General features: G+C 50.6%; 1 protein-coding gene across 3 annotated transcripts in view; it reads left to right on the top strand.

The window, feature by feature from the left end:
* The window catches only part of BCO1 (beta-carotene oxygenase 1), a 102,604-nt gene that overhangs the window by 68,312 nt on the left and 12,808 nt on the right, over positions 1-21,484 (top strand). For 2 of the 3 annotated variants that reach the window (XM_047793258.1, XM_047793259.1), the window contains 6 exons: positions 1,513-1,641; positions 9,183-9,312; positions 10,816-10,963; positions 12,496-12,643; positions 15,196-15,419; positions 17,925-18,182. In XM_047793258.1, the coding sequence (XP_047649214.1) occupies positions 1,513-1,641; positions 9,183-9,312; positions 10,816-10,963; positions 12,496-12,643; positions 15,196-15,419; positions 17,925-18,182 (1,037 nt within the window). Of the gene's footprint in view, positions 1-1,512; positions 1,642-3,624; positions 3,681-3,800; positions 3,853-9,182; positions 9,313-10,815; positions 10,964-12,495; positions 12,644-15,195; positions 15,420-17,924; positions 18,183-21,484 lie in introns of those variants that run through there. The other variant, XM_047793260.1, reaches the window with a different exon arrangement.

Here is a 21,484-nt window from a genome sequence, read left to right as displayed (position 1 = left end):
CCTTGTGTACATGATTTATTTTTAATTATAGTTGATTTACAGTGTTTCTTCAATTTTTGTTTTATAGCAAAATGACCTAATCTCACACAGTTCCTCGTGCTGTGTAGTGAGACCCCATTGCCCGCTCATTCTAAATGTTACGGTTTGCCTCCACCAACCCCAAACTTTCCGTCCATCCAACTCCCTCCCACCCCCCCCCCTTGGCAACCACAGTCTGCTCTCCATGTCTGTGATCTGTTTCTGTTTTGTAGATAGGATCATCTGTGCCATACTTTAGATTCCACATATAAGTGATATCATATAGTATTTGTCTCTCTCTTTCTGACTTCACTTATATGAGAATCTCTAGGTCCATCCATGTTGCTGCAGATGGCATTATTTGTCCTTTTTAACGGCTGAGTAGTATTCCGTTGTATATATGTACCACATCTTCTTAATCTATTCATCTGTCGATGGACATTTAGGTTGTTTCCATGTCTTGGCTATTGTGGATAGTGCTACAATGAATTTATTTTTTTGAGTGAATGTTTTGTCCAGATATATGCCCAGGAGTGGGATTGCTGGATCACATAATTTGAAATTTTCTGGAGTTCCTGTCGTGGCTCAGTGGTTAACGAATCCGACTAGGAACCATGATGTTCTGGGTTCGATCCCTGGCCTTGCTCAGTGGGTTAAGGATCTGGCATTGCCGTGATCGGTGGTGTAGGTCACAGACACGGCTTGGATCTGGCGTTGCTGTGGCTCTGGTATAGGCTTGTGGCTACAGCTTCAACTGGACCCCTAGCCTGGGAACATCCCTATGCCATGGGAGCGGCCCTAGAAAAGATAAAAAAGACAAAAAAATAAAATAAAATTTTCCACATGAAAAAATAGCCACATGAAAAAAGTGCAAAGAAGCAGAGGAAATTAATTTTGATAGTATATTTTATTTAATACCACATATCCAGAATGTTATCAGTTCACCATATAATTACTATTTTTAAATTACTAATGAGGTGTTTTCCATTTCTATTTCACACTAAGTCTGAAATGTGGTACGTGTTTCTCACAGCATCTCTCTCTGAGTTGGGACTAGCCCATGGGGTGGCAGCTACCACACTGGACAGCACAGCTCTAGAATGTTCTTTTCCTCATACCTTTGTGAGGCAAATACCTCCCCTCCCTCAGGACTCAGCCAGGCTGCCTCCTCCAGGAAGAATTCCTCGCCCTCCTGCTCTCACCCCATCTCTGGGTAGGCTTCAGTTCCACGTAGCACCCTTGCTGAGTCTGTTGCATTACCGTTATCACAGCGTATCTTGAGTGTTTTGCTTTGCTTGATGGATGGGGAGCAGCTTGGGGCCAGGGAGGGCACCTTTTCATCTCAGTATCCTCAGTGCTAGCACCATGCCAGGCATGTTACACACTCTCTGGAAATGCACAGATGCAGCACGTGATACAGGGGCTATACGGCCACTTCTTGAGCTTTTTGTTTAGATGCAGAAACTGGAAACTAAACATTCTTTCTCTCACTAGGCAAGATTCCCTCGTGGCTGCAGGGAATCTTACTCCGCAATGGGCCCGGGATGCACACGGTGGGCGAGACCAAGTACAACCACTGGTTCGATGGCCTGGCCTTGCTCCACAGCTTCACAATCAGAGATGGTAAGAGTGCCGTGTGCTTTGCCCTGGCTGCCGTCACCCATGACCGCAAATGGAGGGGCTTAAAGCCACACACGTCATTCTCCTACAGCTCTGGAAGTCGGAAGTCTCAAACAGGCTTCCCTTGACTAGAGTCATGGTGTTGGCAGGGCTGCGTTCCTTCTGGAGGTTCCAGAGAGAGAATCTATTTCCTTGCTTTTTCTAGCTTTTAGAAGTGGCTTCTGAAAAGAGAGGAGAGTTCCCTGGTAGCCTAGTGGTTAAGATTCGGTGTTGTCACTGCTATGGTACCAGTCTGATCCCTGGCCTTGGAATTTCCTCATGCCATGGGCACAGCCCCCCCCAACCCCACAAATAGAAGTTGCTCACATTCTTTGTCTTGTGGCCTCGCCTTCACCTTTGAAGCCTGCAGCATAGCATCTTGTGGCTGCTCTCTTCCTCTCTCTGTCTCTCTGCTCTGTCATCACCTCTCCTCCTCTGACTCTCCTGTCTCCCACTTATAAGGACTCTTGTGATTACACTAGGCTCACTCAGACAATCCAGGATAATCTCCCACCTCAAGATCCTTAATCCCATTACTTCAACATATTCACGGGATCCAGGGGTTAGGATGTGGTATTTTGGGGAGGCCATCATTCAGCCTGCCACAAGCACAAACCCCCCTGCAAAAGTGACCACGGTTCTTTTTCAGCAAGTTCAACTGGAAAATAATATGCATTCTTAAGGTGAGCAGGGACAGGTGGAAGCTTGCAGGCTTTGGAATCGGACACACATCAGATCACAATAAGAAGAAAAGAACAAAGCCAGGTGAATGGCTCGCCAGGCCAGGGAGCACCATGTCAGTCATGTCCCCAGGTGTACACAGAACACAGGGCAGAAAATAGCAAGCGCCACCTCTTAGGTGAAATACCGCATTGCAGTGGCTGACTTAAGAGGTGGACTGTGGGAGTTCCCGTCGTGGCGCAGTGGTTAACGAATCCGACGAGGAACCATGAGGTTGCGGGTTCGGTCCCTGCCCTTGCTCAGTGGGTTGACGATCCGGCGTTGCCGGGAGCTGTGGTGTAGGTCGCAGACGCGGCTCGGATCCCGCGTTGCTGTGGCTCTGGCGTAGGCCGGTGGCTACAGCTCTGATTCGACCCCTAGCCTGGGAACCTCCATATGCCACGGGAGCGGCCCAAGAAATAGCAACAACAACAACAACAACAACAAAAAAGACAAAAGACAAAAAAAAAGAAGTGGACTGTATACTCTCTGCTGTTGACCATAGGGCCGACTTAGGGCCCAAAGCGTGAGCCAAGTTCTTAAAAGGTCCAGGGTGGGTTGTGGGAGACTTTAACAGGCTCAGGGTTATACCATGGGCTTTAGCATAGTGGGGATTTTCTTTGACCCCTGTGTCCCAGCAGGGGCAGACCGCCATCACTCTGCCTCCCTGGGCCTCAGTTTCCTCATCAGTAAAAGTTCGATCATCCTCCCTGGAAAGCTGTTGTGATGATCCAAGTCCTGGGTGTCTAGCAAGGGCCTGATAGCTGCCGAATGCTCAGTAGATTAAAAACCACCATCATTATTGCTGGGTTTGAATCCCAGCTCCACCATCCTTACTAACAGGCACCTAAAGCTGTGTGACCTTGGCCAAAGTTGCTGACACTCTCTGTGTCTCAGTTGCCTTATCTGTAAAATGGAACTATCAGGAGCATGTCCCATAGAATTGATGTGGAATTTAAATGAATATGGGTAAGAGGCTTTGTATAATGTCCAGTACATCACACGTGCTCAATAAGCATTAGCTATTATTTTCACATAACTTTATTTCTTCCAAGCTAGTTAGCAAATTGTTTTGAGTGCAGACTCTGCTAGCAACTCACTCTAACATTTCACTGAACATGAGTCCACGCCATGAGCTCTGAGTTTGCAAAAATGCACAGATTTCACTGTGACTCAGCTATGGAGTGGGTATTTCCAGCTTTAATAGTCCCCTTTTTTCCCAAACAGAAGTTCCCAGTGATTCTTGGGGACATAAACGCTGTTGTGGACGAGGTTCCTGAAAGGTAAATTGCTGGTAGCTTGCCTTCCCTGGGGCCCTGCTTCACCCGCTGCCAGGGCCTTCCCAGTCCGTTTCTGTGCTCCCACTAACATGTGTGCAACGTGTTCTTGTCCCCTCCTTGCAGTTGTGACACTGAAACTTCAGGAAGCTTGAGTGACTCATCTAAAGTCACTGAGGTAGGGCTGTGATCTTAACATGTGCTGTCTGAAGTCCAAGTTTACAACTATCTCTCCTGTCCTCAGCCCAACACACACACCCCTGCAAAGGGGCAGGTGCTTAAGTGGCCCCTGCATCCTTCCCTAGAGATGCCAGGGACAAGGGGACCCGAGGGGGAAGGACCAGGCCCTAGCCGGACTGCAGACGTATGACTGCCAACCACCAAAACCCTTGAGGGGGCTAAACAGGCAAGGGACCAGTGTTATTCCTCAGGGTTTAGACTTTCTTAAAACTTCTAGTCATTTTCAAACCAGAAATTCATTGTCAGAGGTTAGTGGCTATTTTCTATTCTTTTCTGAGATGCTCAGGTGCAGCTACAAGAGGAGACACGGAGAGGCTCAGAAAAACAAAGGTTATTATACCTGCAGGTGCCAGAGACAGGAGGCATGGCACATAAAGTGGTCAGGAGCCAGGGGTGAACTCTGAGACCGCGGCCTTTATTGGTGTTTCTGAGGGCAAGAGTGAACAGCCTGGGACTGTAGTTGGAATAATTGCGATGGGCTTTGGGCTATGGGGATGGCCCCTAGCTGCCTCATACTTGGCCCTGGACCATTAAGACAGAAGAACATTGCTTCCCATGTGTGTGGACCTGATGGTGGGGGGTGGGGGGAGGAGGTTGCTCTGATGGCTTAGTTTGCATATCAGAGACTTTCAGGGCCCTTTGAGCGTGTAAGGTCCAGAGAGGCCAAGAAATGTGCCCAAATACACACAGCTAAGAAGTGGTAGTTACATCGAGTTCCCGTTGTGGCTCAGTGGGTTAAGAATCCAACTAGTATCCATAAGGATCCTGGTTCGATCCCTGGCCTCACTCAGTGGGTTAAGGATCTGGCATTGCTGTGAGTTGTGGTGTAGGTCACAGACATGGCTCAGATCTGGAATTGCTTTGGCTGTGGCATAGGCCAGTAGCTGCCGCTCTGAGTTGACCCCAGCCTGGGTATTTCCATATGCCGGGGGTATGGCCCTAAAAAGAAAAAAAAAAAAAAAGCAGTAGTTACATATCAACCTGATGCCCTTTAAATTCAGAATCCCAACTATGATGTGATTCTGCCCCCATTCACCACTCCTGCCAGCTACCATCTCACCCCACCTCTCCAGCCCAATCCTCCCGAGGCTGCCAGATTGCCAACGCTGGTGTAGCACAGCCTGGCCTCACCTCTCTTCTCCTCTGGAACTCTCAGTGGATCCCTACTGTCTAACTGGAGACATATAAACCCAAAATGTGAACTGCTAGACACAAATTAAGAGGACACACACAAGGCAATCAGTATTTTCTGATTTGCAGGTAACACAAAGCCAGTATTTCTCAAAAGATGGTCTGTGTGGAGTTCCCATCGTGGCTCAGTGGTTAACAAACCCGACTAGCATCCATGAGGTTGCAGGTTCGACCCCTGGCCTCGCTCAGTGGGGTAAGGATCCGGTGTTGCCATGAGCTGTGGTGTAGGTCACAGACGTGGCTCAGATCCTGCGTTGCTGTGGCTGTGATGTAGGCCGGTGGCTACAGTTCTGATTAGACCCCTAGCCTGGGAACCTCCATATGCTGCGGGTGCGGCCCTAAAAAGACAAACAAACAAACAAACAAAAACAACAACAAAAAGATGATCTGTGAGCTTCCTACATCAGAATCCCCCAGGACACTCATTTAAGGTGTGAATCCTGAGACTCTGCCCAGGACCCCAAGGGTAGGGATCGAGCATCTGTGTTTCTGACAGTTTTCCCCACAGGCCCTCAAGCACAGTGAGGGCGTGGGACTCGGGCTTCTGTGTTTTTAAAAAGCATAAGGTGGTTCTCGTGTACAGCCAGCGTGGAGAACAGAGACGAGTGCCAAACCAGGAAGAAAGGACTGGAGTAAGAAAGCAAAAGACAGAAGAATGCCTCAGCCCCTTCAGTAGAGGCCACTAGAAGATAATGCTTTCAAAAATTAACAAAGATTCGGGAGCTCCCCCTGTGGAGCAATGGGCTTGGCAGTGTCTCTGCCGTGTCAGGACGCAGGTTCAACCCTGGCTCAGCACAGTGGGTTAAAGGATCCAGTGTGGCCACAGCTATGACTCAGGTTACATCTGTGGCTCTGGCCTGGGAACTCCATGTGCCGTGGGGCAGCCAAAAAAGAAAAGGAAAAAAAAAAACTAACAAAGATTTGAGTAAAAAAGGCACAGTGGAGACGGGAAGCCGAGTGAAGGCGCGCTCTTTGCTGTAGGTCTAGAATTCCTCCAAATTAAACATTTTTATAAAGCAGGCATGGAGGAGAGTAAATCCAGCTCCCCCCTCAGTGATAGATTTGAGTTTTCCAATAAGAGGCAAAGTCGTCGTCCCTTGAGGATTTGAACGTGTGGATTCTAAGAGCCAGGGTCACAGAGATTTAGAGACAAACAGAGCTCTCGAGGGTTTAACCTTGACAAAGATGCCTTTTTTCCAACTGTTAGAGCTCCAAGGCAGCCTTTTGGAAAGTTTGCTTTATATTTTTTTAATTAAAAAAAAATGGAGTGAGATATGTATGTGTTTGTGTTGCATGTGAACAGATACATGTATATATCTCACTCCAGCAGACAATCACACTTGACCCATTTCTGTAAGATCCCAGGAGGGAGCACGTCTGTTTATTCGTGTCCCTTTAGAAGGAATGTGACTAATTGGGCTCCCGCAAGCAGGATGCTGGAGAAGGCTCTGTGCCTCCCTCTAATCTCAACCTCAAAGTAAGTGTCAGCCTTGAGCAATTCCAGAGACACATTTTCCAGTGCCTGCACCCCCACGCCCCACCCCCACGAGCACTCTCTGCTCTCAGGCTGGTTGTTTGTAGGAAATGGGCCGCCTGTCCACCGCCACCCTGGGCTGAGTGTTTGTGTTGCATGTGAACAGAATTCAGCAATTTAGGCAAAGCACCTTGGCCAGGGCCTGTAGGTGTTGACACTCAGAGGAGTGCCCTCAGAGGGCAGGGGCCCTAAAGTAGGGTCTGGGTAGCACATGACTGGCGACCAGTGTGTGTGGCCGCACCAGCCCCCAGCTGAGCCTTCCTGCCTCTAGGATTTTGGAGGATCCAGAATTCATGCAGCTGTCACTTATCAAGTGCCTGGTAAGTGCCACTGGGCCCAACGCCTTCCACTCATCTAAAACTGCCAATCCCATTTGGGGAGGACTGTGTGATCCCCAACTTCCAGCTGAGGAAACTGAGGTTCAGCGAAATGAAGGGACTCATCTGAGGTCACATGGCTGGCAGTGGGACTCGCCCAGAGCAAAAGCCTTGAATCCTTGCCCGTTCCACCTACTGCATCTCCATAGCATAGGTACCTTCTTATTGAGCACCTACTATGTGCTAAGCGAGGCAGGTATCATGATCCTCAGGTCAGAGCAGAGGAGACTGAGGCTTGCCTCTGACAGAAGGTCAAGTGCATGGCCACTCGATGACAGTGGAGCAAGGATTCATATCCATGTGGAGACTTGAATCTCCTTGGGGTGGAGATTTTGCTATCCTGCTCACCATCATGTACTCACATCCGGTCCATCCGTGTGTTTAACAAACACTGATCAAACACATGACCCCAGGGCCCGGTGACCCAGAGCCCCAGCTCCTAACCGTTCCCCCATGTTCCTCCTGCTGCCCCAAGAACCAAGCTCTCCTTACCAAGTGTCTCACAGGTGCCAATGCATGGTAGCCACGCCTGACAAGATGTTTACGATAAGGACAGATCATCTGACACATGAGTTCCCTCCTGAAGCCCAAAGAAAGCACTGGAAGGTCTTTTGTGGTCTCTCCCAATTTTATCCTGACGAGTGTCACCATTATTGTTGTCATGGCCACTTACGTGCACAGGTTGGAGTCATTACTGCTGAAACGAACACTCATGCCCTTAGACGCAGAGGTGAAAACACATCCCTGAGGGCAAAACGAACCAACGCTGTTAGAAGCCAGGATGGTGCTTCCCCTGCAGAGGTCGGGTGGGGGAGGCTAGTGCCAGGATGCGATATGCAGGGGCTTCCCAGGGCTGCCCACATTCTCTTTCTTGATCAGAAAGTAGTTTATAGGAGTGGTTTTAGCTTGCGAAAATTCACCATACTCTACCGTTACAGTAGCACATATATTTTTAATAACAAGGATCAGACAGAATGGTCGTTTGATGTGTGTCAGGATCTTCACGTTGCTGACCGTTGGGTATAGTTTACCACTCGCTAGCTGTGTGGCTTCAGGTGAGGTACCTAACCTCTCTGTGCCTCAGTTTATAGCTGGGAAATGGGTCTGCATTGCAGAGTGCCTAAGCCCTTTGCACTTCTATTTGTAAGAAATTTGAGGAGTTCCCATTGTGGCTCAGTGGTTAACAAATCTGACTAGGAACCATAAGGTTTTGGGTTCAATCCCTGGCCTCGCTCAGTGGGTTAAGGATCTGGTGTTGCTGTGAGCTGTGGTGTAGGTCACAAACACGGCTCAGATCCCCCGTTGCTGTGGCTGTGGTATAGGCTGGCGGCTACAGCTCCAATTAGACCCCTAGCCTGGGAACCTCCATATACCATGGGAGTGGCCCTAGAAAAGGCAAAAAGACCAAAAAAAAAAATTGCAAGCTTTAAGCATTTTGTTTAATTTTTATTTTGCTGTTAATAAGCAAATGCAGTGAAGTTATTTTTTTTCTCTAATGAACACATTTCTAGTTAATATCTTCTACATACTTCTGATGTTCAGAGGATTAAACTGGATCATGCATATAAAGTGCCTTTTCAGTGTTTAGTACACATTTGCTCAATAAATGTTAACTCTCAGTTCCATTTCCTTTCTTCAAAATATACGAAGGCCCTGGGCAAGAATTTCTTGGGACGCGATCTCTCCTTGAAGTCCATCCTTGTAGCGGTGGATAGAGGATGGACATTTCTTTCATCAGCCTTTTCTTTTTTCTTTCTTTTTTTTTTTTTTTTTGGTCTTTTTAGGGCCACATCCACGACATATGGAGGTTCCCAGGCTAGGGGCCAAATCAGAGCTGTAGCTGCCGGCCTACACCACAGCCACAGCCACAGCCACATCATATCCAAGGTGCATCTGTGACCTATACCACAGCTTATGGCAACCCTGGATCCTTAACCCACTGAACAGGGCCAGGGGTTGAACCTTCATCCTCATGGATGCTAGTCAGATTCATTTCTGCTGAGTTGAGGCAGGAATTCCTCCTCAGCGTCTTTTTGATGGGAATGAAATGTCAGTATGTCCAGGGCCCTACTTTTTTGCATGTTACAATCACACCACCCCTGGAAGCATGTGTGTTAAGCTCTAGTAAGGAACGTGTGCTGCATGATTCTGCTTCTTCTCTTTCAGGTGAAGTCTATTATAGGAGCAAATACCTGAGAAGCGATACCTACAATGCCAATATCGAAGCGAACAGGATCGTGGTGTCAGAATTTGGAACAATGGCCTATCCGGACCCCTGCAAAAACATATTTTCCAAGTAACCGTCCACTTTGAATCTGGTCCTGCTTTCTGATCGCCTTGGTGATCAGAACAGCCGGTGTTTGCTCCTCTGATGGTTGTCGTTAGGGCTGGATGAAAACTTCCCCTGGCTGGCCCGTGACCACACGTGCTCTGCAGTTCTTGATCACGGATAGCAAGAGAGGCAGAGAGTGTCTGACAGATTGTTAGGTTTTCCGCCACGTGGCTGGTGGGAGAGCAGTTTGGAATTATCTATCAAAAGTACAAATGCCCAGTCCCTGCAGTCCAGAGATGCACTTGCTTGTGTCTGAAATGACAAATGCACAGAGTTATTCATGGCTGAATCATTTGTCATATGAGGAACTGAAAATAACTCAAAGGATCCCCCACAGAGGAGAGGTTAAACACATCCCTGGAACACCGTACAGGGAAATGCCAGGTACATAAAAAGGAAAGAGGCCGCTTCCCATGTACCAAATGAAAGATTTTCAAGATATACTGTGAAGTGAAGGGAAAAAAGCAGTGTAGAAAGAGCATGTAACATGCTGTCATTTGTGAAAGCAGGCAGGAGGAAGTCGGGACTTATCCTGACTGTGGGAGGATGCCTGAGGGAGGGGGGGAAGCCACAAATGGGGGTGGGGAAAGGAGCCGGGAAGATCTTCAGTTGCATACAGTTTAAATCATCTGGGTTGTGATGTGTGCATTTCATATTCAACAATTAAATTGTTGGCCAGGGAATCGGGCTCGACGGCAGGATTTCCTTTCTGATACTCGTTCGACGTAAAAGAGTGAAATGTCTTAGGGGTAGACTGGCCCAGGCAGGGAAAATGGCTTCTGCTTTTCCAGAGTTGACGTCATCTCTCCGGTCCCAGGATCCAGGGCTACACCCCCCACCCCCACCCCCACCCCGCCCCAAACCCGTGGGGAAGTCCCATTTGCAGATGGGGGGCGGAGCCGGGGGAGGGAGTGAATGTTAAACCTCTAGCCTGTGGGCCACTCTTGCTGTTACACTATTTTCCAGTAGGGGGAGCACTAACCAGCACAGGACTTGGCTTCCTGCTGGGAATTTGACTTCTAATCAAATGACCAGTTCGTAACTCATAATTAATTTGCTTACCTGTAAAAGAAAACAAACAAACTAACTTCCTAGACAAATTTGAGGTGACCAGGGGGGACTCACAGTCCTGACAAAAGCAGAGATTAGCTGTTGTGCTACTCTTTGCGGGGCCATCATGGGTACGTGTATGATGGGCACGTAGAGCTTCTTAAAGCACATGCGAATAATCCACCAGCTCCTGAGGGCTCTGGTGTAGGAGCCCTTCGGATATGGGGAGCCCAGGAGCACTCAGCAGCCTTGTTGTCCCAGCTGACTCCCTTCTTAGCTAATTCAGCTCCGTGGTGTTTTCGAGTAACTTGATATCTGCATCAAAGGACCCCCTTAGGGCTGAGTACTTTTTCTCCAGTAGAACTTTCCAGCTGGGTGGACACAGCCATTGAGCGTGTTGATTTGTTTCCTCCCCAGGGCGTTCTCCTACCTGTCGCACACCATCCCTGATTTCACAGACAACTGCTTGATCAACATCATGAAGTGTGGAGAAGACTTCTATGCGACCACGGAGACCAATTACATCAGGAGAATCAACCCGCTGACCCTGGAGACCCTGGAGAAGGTATCCATGAGTCTACAACCAGCCTGAGTTCCTGACTCAAGACGGGAACCCACCACCCAGGGATCGGGGGGGAAGCCCAGGAGGCCTGGAGGAGCCTCCTCTGACTCTGCTGGGTGTTGGGCTCTCCCAACTCAGCCCTTAGCACTAGATTCTAAGCTTCCTTATGGCCAGACTGTGTCCTTTCATCTTTGTGTCTGTATCTGCTCCCAGGACTCCAATAACGAAGTAACACAAACATAGGAACTTAAAACAGAAATTTATTCCCTCTCAGTTCTGGAGGCTGGAAGTCCGAAATGTCCGTGTCGGCAGGACCTTGCTCTCTCTCTCTCAAGTTTCCAGGAAAGGATACTTTGTTCCTTCTTCCAGCTTCTGGTGGTGGTTCCTTGGCTTAGAGGTGCCTTACTCCAGTGTCTTGAAAAAATACACATCATTGCATGGAAGCCCACCCTAATCCAGAATGACCTCATTTTAACTTAATTATATCTCCAAAGACCCAATTTTGAAATAGAGGCACCAGGGGCTAGGACTTCAACATCTATTTTTGGAAGACCCAGTTCAACCCCTAACAGTGTCCACACTCCTTGATATTGAGTGGGTGCTTAATGGAAATTTGCATGGATGACCGTGCTGGGCTCTGCCTTGTATTGACCTAAAGAGGGAGACGTTAGGCAGAGAGCAAGGGTACAAAAATCAGTGCCCAAGCAGTGACCTTGCCTGGGCAGAATCAAGCGAACATTTTCGTGAAGATCACTGGACCCCTTGCACTTTTCTCCAGCTGGCTGTTCAAAGCCTCGATGTCTTTGCGGTGCATTTTAACAATCTGAGAGAGGGATTGCTTTTCTAAGCTGTGAAATTACGTCCAGCTCCTTTTAAGCTAGGGAGGCATCGGTCTAACTGCTGTACACTTTCCACAAGGCTGCAGGGGAAATACTGGGCGAGAACGAGGCTTCGTCTGACTTCTGGCCGCAGGTTGAGCTATTCTTGGGGAGGAAGTGCGGACAGTCGGTTCCCAGCCACCCCACTGCTCTTTGGTTGTGGCCTGTTCAGAGTGGGGGTCAGTCCCGAGCTTGTTAGTAGAGTTTCCTTTTGACCAAATGCTTTTGTAACCTCTCCATTCCCAGAATAACACTATGCGAGAGGCCTGGAGAATTTAAATGACTTCACCAGAATGAGGCAGAGAAGTGGCCAAGATTAGCCCTCGGGCTGCCTCTGCCTGGAGCTCTCTGTGGCCAGGCATCCAGTTTCCATGCTGAGGTCACCCGGCAGGGCCAGGCCTCGGGCAGGAACAACCATCACAGAAAACACTCCTAGCTCACCAAGGCCTCTGCAACCTCTTGGCGGTGGGAGGCCCCCCAGCAAGGTTATATCAGGTCACAAGAGGAAACATCTTCCTGAAAGGTGATGTCTGCCTTATTTTCAGATCAGGAGATGCGCAAAAATAACCGTTGCCTCAAAACCTGGAGTCAGTCAGCTTTTCGCGGGATTTCACCCTGTGCCTTTTTAAAAAGCCGTGTGGCTGTCGTGTTTTGCAGGTTGATTATCGTAAATACGTGGCTGTAAATCTGGCAACATCGCATCCTCATTATGATGCCGCTGGAAATGTTCTCAACATAGGCACATCCATCGTGGACAAAGGGAAGACGAAATACGTGATCTTTAAGATCCCGGCCACGGCACCAGGTGGGTCATTCTGCTGGTGAGATGAAGCACAGACACCTTGGAAGGGTGGCTCCTTCCAAAGAGTTTGGATTTGGGTTGATAACATGAAACTCAATCTGGCATTTGCCTTCCTAGGTGATTCAAAGGGCTCTGAACTCACTCTTCTCCTTCAGGAGGGAAGAGAATGCTGGGCTTCCTTTTGAAGGAAGAGAATCGTTTTGCTATTCCAGCCTGATTTTCTTGACGTTCCCATTCATTCATTCATTCATTTATCCATTATCCACTGATCTATCAATGAAACATATCAATCTGTCCATCTTCCATCCATCCTTCCACCGACCCAGCCCATCCATCCTTCTTTTCATTCACTCGTCTTCAGTTTTCAGACAAACTTTCCTGTGCCAGGGCTTTGCTGCCCACTTTCCTCCCGGACACCGAAACCAGGCTCCCAGGGTTGTTCACGGTGCTCAGGGCGGCTGGCATCCACTCCCAATCCCCACCCTGTTCTCCTGGCCTTTTGGACCTTCTCCCTTCAGGGCCAGGAACCTGGCTCAGAGCCAAGGCCGGTTGTGATTACGTGTTCCTGAGGGGGAGGAGGGCGGGGTTCCTGGCCCTTATTTGTCCAGGACCCTCTTGGGAACCACACCCAGGAGCGAAGGCCTCGAGAGGGTGGCTGCACAGGGCTCAGGAGACAGAGAAGAATCACGAGGGCACTTGGCTCGACCTGGTTTAGGAAGGCCGGTTCCCGCCTGTGATGCGGTCTGCCACCTCCCTCACAGCCCATAGAGCCTGAGGAGCAGATTCCAGGCACTGCTGGCGTGTGAGCCCCCAAGATCAGGAGGTACAATGAGGCCTCTTGTTAAATGGAACATCCATTCATTAAGCCAGTAAAGAGATAGAGGGTCTGGCTCCGAATCTGAGAATGTCAGACCTGGGGAAGACCTAGGCATTTGAGTTTGCCACTTTGTGTGACAGAGGAGGACTGGGAGCTGCAGGGGGATCAGGTGACAGGCTCATGGCTCATGGGAACCACAACATCCGCAAGCAGGTACCCTCTGTGCGCCTGCTCCAGGCTGGCCGCTTCACCAGGATTCACACCTGTCTCCTGCCTCCCGGGCCAGGGTGCTTTTCCTTTCAGTTTGCTTTGTGCTCCATTTGTGTGATGAAGAAAAGCACTAGCCCAAACCCCTGGTATCCCTCCCACCAGCCAGCTATTTACAGTGTGCACAGGTGCCAAAAGAAAGGTGGGGACGCTTGCAGATAACTCATAACCCAGCCCCAGGCCTGGGTGGGGAGGCCTTTTGGCCAGTGGGTGACTCATCCTTGCAGAGGAATAAGAACACCGAACAGCCCTGAGCACCTTCGTGCTGGGCGCTGGGCGAGGTACTTGGGCTCCTGCAATATTCCCTTCAGTTTCTCCCCTCCCTCTGAGGTTATAACTGCTCATAACCTCCGAGGAGGCAGCCAGGCTGAGGGGGCAGTGCCTCCTTGGCTTGACCCTGTGCCTTTGGCCATAAAGATGGACTGTCCCACAAAGGCTCGATTTCTGTAAAATGGGAACTGCACAGCCTGCCTTGACTGTCACAGCTATCATATCACCATAGGTTCTTAGTCTCACTCCTGGTGGTTTCAGAACGGGCAGCGCCAGGGGAAATTCATGCGAACCCTGTGAAACACATGACAAATGATGGTTCTCAGCAACATAGCAAAGCTGAAGCCTGGGGGAGTTCCTGTCATGGCTCAGTGGTTAACAAATGCGACTAAGAACCATGAGATTGCCGGTTCGATCCCTGGCCTTGCTTAGTGGGTTAAGGATCCGACGTTGCTGTGAGCTGTGGTGTAGGTTGCAGATGCAGCTCGGAACCCACGTTGCTGTGGCTGTGGTGTAGGCCAGCGGCTACAGCTCTTATTAGACCCCTAATCTGGGAACCTCCATATGCCACAGGTGCGGCCCTAAAAGGACCAAAAAAGAAAAAAGCCAAAGCCAAAGCCTGGGAAGCTGGCCCATCATCCAGAAACTTGGAAATGCAGGGCCTCAGGCCCCGGATTCCACATGTTTTTCATGACCCCCCAGATGATCCGTGAACATGTGGAAGTTTGAGGAGCATTGCTCCAGAGAAGCGGTTGGCGAACACTCTCTATAAATGGCCCCAGAATAGGTATTTGAGGCTTTGCCAGCTGTATGGTCTCTGGTGCATCTGCTCAACTCAGTCTTGAAAGCAAAGCAGCCAGGGACACCAAAGGCGGGAGGCAGCATGGCCGTGCTCTTGGTAACCCTTTATTAAGAGAGCAGGTGGAGGCTGGGTTGGCACCAGGCAGAGTTGCAGATCCCTGGCCCGGAGGCCCAGGGGTGCAGGGGCCCAGGGGTCCGGTGATGCAGTGGTTTCTGAGGCCAAACCCGGTCTTGGGGGTGGAGGAGACCCTCCTCCCCGTGTCCGCCAGGCAGCAGCCCCTTCTCCTCGTTTGCTGTCAGCTCTCGCTGGAAGGTTCCTTTCAGCAGCTGAGTGGGTTTGAGAGGCTCGGCTGCAGGAGCCGGTGGCCCTGCGCCGTTCCTGAGGCTGGCTTCTCCCCAGAGGACGGGAAGAAGGGGCGAGGGCCCCTGAAGCACACGGAGGTGTTCTGCTCCATCGCCTCCCGCTCCCTCCTCTCCCCGAGCTACTACCACAGCTTCGGAGTCACCGAGAACTACGTCGTTTTCCTCGAGCAGCCCTTCCGGATGGATATCCTCAAGATGGCCACCGCCTACATCCGGGGCGCGAGCTGGGCCTCCTGCCTGGCTTTCCACAGGGAGGACAAGGTGAGGCCGGGCCGGTGACCCCGGAGCACGAGAATGGCCAGAGCCAGAGATGGGGGTCGGCGGGCAGGGCGGCTCGGGGAGCGGGGCAGGAGCTGCCGGGCCGTCTCCGCAGAGGCATCGGCCAGCCTTCCAGAGAGTTCTGAAGCTGCGACGGTCCTTCACAGTGGTTCCAGTTAGGACCTTCATGCCCCCATGTCCACAGGTCCCCAGAGGAGCGTGTGACCTTGGGTCAGGTGGCCTTCTCAGCCAAGGCAGCCCCCACTCGCCCAGAGACAAAGGGACTGCTGCTCAGTCTTGACCGGTACCTGGGCTCCTCCAGCCCCCACGGTCCACGGACACCGCCCTTTCAGCATCCCCGCAGCCACTGGCCCATGTCGGGGCTGGCAAGGAGGTGCCGTGGATTATTTAGCCATCATGATGGAAGAGTTGCACTGACAGGTGTGCCAGGAACATCTTCCATTCGGGCACACCTGGGTGGGGTGCTCCGAGTGTCTGTGTGCGTGAGTGTGTGTACGTGTGCATGTGTGTGCACATGTGCCTGTGAATATATGTGTGCATGTGTGTGTGTGTGTATGTATTTGCCGCTGTTGTGAGAGATAATCAGTAATTCTCTTCATCTGTTCAGCTAGCACACCAGGGTGGAGAGTGACACGTCAGGTCCCCCGCCACCTACCCGTTCCCCCCCCCGCCCCCGCCGCCCCGCAGCCCCCTCTCCAGAGGGAACCGCCACCATCCGCTTGACACCTTTCTGCTCCTCTTTCTGTACTCTGAGTCATCTTCAGGTGCACGCACACATGTCCCCCGCTTGTGGCCGGCCACCCCTTTAAGGCCTGTCCTTTCGGGGAGGAGAGTGAGGTGTTCGAGAGAACAAAGGGGTTAGGTGACGTCCCTCCTCGGCTCAGAACCTTCTGGTGCTTTCCTGTCCTCCTCAGAATGATATCCAAAGGCTCTTCTCACCAGCTCGGGAAGGCACCCCCGCTCGGGAAGGCCCACCCGCCCTCACCCCAGCCCCTGGCTCCCCATTCACGAACCTGCCCCACGCGTTCCTGCCTCTGGGCCCTTGCATTTTCTGTCCTCCACACCGGGAGGGCTCTTCCTCCCTCAGTGACTCTAGGTCTGTGCTCGCCATGCCTGAGGCCCACTGTCTGTCAGCGACCCCTGCTGGCTTTCTCCACCCCCCCACCCCCACTTCACTTTCTCAGTCATGTCATCGGTCATCCCCCAGCCGGTGTGTATTTGATCACTGCCTCTTGGCCTCGCCCCCACCGGAATATCAACTCCATGAAAGTAGGGGATTGGTTTTATTTTGCCTCTCTGGTTCCTCTAAAAGCGTCTGGCATGTCATAGGCCCTCTGTAAATATTTGTGGAATGAATGAGTTGGGCACAGGGGCCAGCAAGGAGCCAACTGAAGCAGGTCTGCCCTGTGGGACCAGGAACACCTGCTGGCAGGAACGTCAGGGCGGCCTAGGCCTACAGGCTGCTGCCCCAGGGATCCCTGACCTGGACAGTCCCACAGCAAGAAGACAGGGCCCTTGGGAGCAGGACAGAAAGTCCTGGGAAGGGCTTTGGAATGTGTTTGGAGAACTTGCTGAGCAGTCCCTGTGGCTTCGAGGTTTTGGGTTCATGGGGAGGAAAACCCTAAAGAAACAGTGCCTGTGTTCACCCCTCCAGACCAACCCTCCCCACCGCCAGTGCCATCCAAGCCTTCCTCTTCGGCACAGCCCCTCCTTGCTTAACTTCAGAGCTTGATTCTGGAGAGGGAGAAAAAGGCAGTAAGCCTGAGGGGGTGGGGGAAGAGCAGCCTGAAGCAGCCCCTCCCTGCTTGCAGAAGGAAGATGGTTAGGCCAGAGCTGCCAAGAGAAAGAAAACACCCTTTCCCCTTGGATTAGGCAACTGGGCTGCAGATGTGGCTAACTGCCACCCAGAGTGATATGCCTGTGGCACCCAGAGGTGCGTGCAGAGGCCTCACGGGCTGATACCCATGTGGGCTCCTAGCTAGGCTGGCCACTCAGCACAGCAGCCCTCTAGGGCAGCCGGGTTGCTGGGGCACCTGCATGTTGGCAATCTGGAAAATTCAGGCAGTGGCCAGGGGTCAGGAGAGGGGACCCAGGAGGAGTCTTAAGAGCTCTCACCGTGAATGGGGCTTGGGGAGGCTTAGAGGGCTGGCACCTGACCTCCCCAACTTGCCCATTGCCAGGGAGCTGGCCTGGCACTTCCACCTGGAGTCACAGTCAAGTGAAGGTGGGGGGACAGTGCGTTCTCAGGGGCCTCCCCCAGATACCGTCCTACTGGTGAGGCCCAGGCCCCAGCAGCCAAGCTTCCCTCCTCCCCCAGAGCTTCCGAGTGGCTGGCCCTCTGGAGGTGGGACAGGGAGGCTCAGAAAGGGGAGGGGACGCCCAAGGTTGCAGGCAAGTGGCTGGTGGGGCTGGATCTTGCCTCCCAGCCGATGCCACAGCGCAGGGCTGGCGAGGGAGAGCCGACCACTGACGTGCACCTGCTTTCAGACTTACATTCACGTTGTTGACCAAAGGACGAGGAAGCCCGTGCTGAGCAAGTTCTACACGGACCCCATGGTGGTGTTTCATCACGTCAACGCCTACGAAGAGGACGGCTGCCTCGTGTTTGACGTCATCGCCTACGAGGACAGCAGCCTTTACCAGCTCTTCTACTTGGCCCACTTGAATGAGGACTTCGAGGAGAACTCCAGGCTCACCTCTGTGCCCACCCTCAAGAGGTTCGCGGTGCCCCTCCACGTGGACAAGGTAACCGCTTAGTCCTGGGAGATGCGAGCCCCTGTGGAAGTGGTTTGGGCCCTGATTTCATTGACCCTGAAATTCAGAATGAGCTGTTCTTGAAAGACAGGCAACGCTTTTGTTATTTTTCTCAATGTGGTACATACTCATAGCAACTTCAGAAAATACGGACAAAGGAAATAGGAAAAAAAAAAATCATCATAAACCCCATTGTGTATATATTTTTTTTGTCTCCCAAGTCTGTCTTTCTCTATATAGATTGATCAATAGATGGATGGACAGACAGGTTGGCAGGCAGACAGGAAGACAGGCAGACACACATACACATCCATATTTATTAATACATATGTATATCATATGTATACGTATTGCTGTGTATCTCAAAGCTGTTCAAAATAATATACCATATGTTTTTTTTTTCTTTTTCTTTTTTCTTTTCTTTTCTTTCTGTTTTTTAACCTTTTAGGGCTGTACCTGCTGCATATGGAATTTCCCAGGCAAGGGGTTGAACCAGAGCTGCCCCTGCTGGCCACAGCCACAGCAGCTTGGGATCCGAGCCACATCTGCAAACTATACCACAACTCCCAGCAGTGCCAGATCCTTAACCCACTGAGCGAGGCCAGGGACCGAACCTGCATTCTCATGGATTCTAGTCAGGTTCATTACTGCTGAGCCACAACGGGCACTTCCTGTATGGTTTTCTTTTCTAAAATTAAGAAATATATAACATAGAAATATGTATTTCCCAATTTTAGAGAAAATCGTGCTGTATATAATTTTTAACAGCATTAATGAACTATAGTTCGCACACCATGCTATTCACCCATTTTCACTCATTTGAAGTGTACAACTTACTGGCTTTTAGTATATTCACAGGGTTGTACAACCATCAGCACAATCTATTCTATTTTATTTTTAAAATTGTATTGGCATATAGTTGACTCACCGTGTTGTATTATTTTCGGCTATAAGGCAAAGAGAATCAGTTATACATACATATATATATATATATATATATATATATCTCCATTCTTTTTTCCCACGTAGGTTTTTACAAACTACTGAGTAGATTTCCCTGTGCTCTATGATAGGTTCTTGTTAATTTTTTATACAGTCGTGAGCACAATTAATTTTAAACCATTTTTATTTCTCTGAAAAGAAACCTTGTGCCCCCTAGCCATCAGCATCCCTCCCAGCCCCTGCATCCCTCTAGCCCCATGGAACCACTAAGCCACTTCCTAGCCACTGGGGATGTACCTGTTCTAGACATTTCATGTAAGTGGAATCATACAATACACAGTCTTTGGTGGCTGCCTTCTTTCACTGAGGTCATCCGTGTGGGAGCTTGTATCAGTGCCTCATTTGTTCCCGTGGCTAAATATGTACATACTATCTTGTGTACTGCTTTTTCCACCTATTTGCATATCTAAACATCTCTCTGTGACATTAAATATTCTTCTATGACCTCATTTTCAATATTTACCTGCCGGCCCGTGGTGGAGATTGATCTCCAAGTGCCAGTTCCCTGATGTCGAACAGTCCCCTTCGTGCCTTAAACATGACCACTGGCCAGACATTATCCTCAATTAGGGTGACGCTGCCAAGGCTCCAGGCTTGGTCTTGGAGGCTACAGGGGTTTCTGGCTCCCAAACTTACTGACTTCATGACCTAATTAATTTAAATGAAACCAAATTCAATTCAATTCAGTTTTGATGGCTCATCTTTCCTGAATGTGCTCTAAGTGCCAGGTACTTTGCTAAGCATCTTATTTCCCTTACCTCCCTTAATGATCCAAACAGCCCATGGGAGAGATCCACATATTAGTCTCATTTTACAGATGAAGAAACTGAGGCTCAGAGAGGTTAAGGAATGTGCCCAAGATCACACAGCCCAGCAGCAGAGCCAAGATGGGCTCTAAACCCATCCTTGAAGCTGGCAAGGGGGTATAGCTAGGCTGATCTCCCCAGCAGGCCTGACTCCTATGAAAAGCCCAGATTCCTCTCAGGGCCCAGCAGGCCGAGGGGGCAGGAGACACTCCTTCATGCCCAGGGGGCTTCTCCTACCCTCCAGGCTCCTCCAGGCAGGAGGTCAGACACCTTCCACCCAGTGGGCAGGAGACCTGCATTGACGCCCAGCTTCGTCTGACTCCAGAGTTGGCTCCCTTCCCTTCTCTCCAGCACGTCCCCTTCTGTAGTCATTTGTGTGTCTGTGTCCTGATTTCCACTGGATTTCCTATCACTTCTATTTAACATTTACAAAATCCTGTTTTCACTTAAATCCACTCACTCTTTCCTTCATGCCTTTGGAATGAAACACATCACGACACAATGGAAAGCCAGCACTGCGTGCTGCAAATAGAAGGGCTGATGAGCAGGAAGCTCTGGGAAAAAGCACAGGCCCTAAGCTCTAGCCTGATGCCGTTGCTCTTGCCAAGACCCGATCTGTTCCTTCGAGAGAACACTCAGGAAGCATTCAGTGTTAAAGACATAGTGGCACCTAAGTGAGGCTCTCTCCTTGACCCAGTGGGAAAGATTGGAAGAGAAAAAGGGATGAACTTTCTCCCCACATGGTTCAGGGCTGTGGAATGAATGGCCGTGTCCCAGAAAATCCTCACCTGAGCCACTGGCCTCTGCGCCCCTCGCTCTGCGAAGTCCCTGGAGTGTCCCCCTGGCTCCAGGATGTGGTGGGGCTGTCACAGAGCACACAGGTGGCAAATCCCAGCCCCCGCTTCCTGGAGACCTCAGCCTGGGCATGAGACTCAGAGGAAGCACTCCACCCACTGCCCACACACCGCGGGAGTTGATAACCTTTTATCAAGCTCGAGAAATGATTTGCTTCCTTGGAACTGAGCTAAGAATTTGAGCACGCATATTTTAAAAAGGCACCCCATGAGCCATCTGCTGCTCTGAAATCAGCAGAGGAGAGCAAGTGCTGGGAAGGGTAGCTCTGGCCACGCGTTTTTGTTTTTTTTTGTCTTTTTGTCCTTTCCAGGGCCATACCCTCAGCACATGACACAGGGGTCCAATCAAAGCTGTAGCCGCCGTCTTACGCCACAGCCACAGCAATGCCGGGATCCAAGCCGCGTCTGCGACCTACACCACAGCTCACGGCAATGCCGGATCCCCAACCCACCAAGCAAGGCCAGGGATCGAACCCGCAACCCCATGGTTCCCAGTCAGATTCGCATACCACTGAGCCAGAATGGGAACTCCTGGCCAGGCTTTTCAATTGCTATTTATTGTCTCTTAAAAATATCTCCTTCCTTCACTTTGAAGTCACCCCTACCTTCATGGCAAAATGGGAAAGTGGAG

This window comes from Phacochoerus africanus, chromosome 8 (genome assembly GCF_016906955.1).
Source record: "Phacochoerus africanus isolate WHEZ1 chromosome 8, ROS_Pafr_v1, whole genome shotgun sequence".
NCBI lineage: Eukaryota > Metazoa > Chordata > Mammalia > Artiodactyla > Suidae > Phacochoerus > Phacochoerus africanus.
Note: the sequence above shows the minus strand (reverse complement) of the source record. Positions and strands in the feature narration are given on the sequence as shown.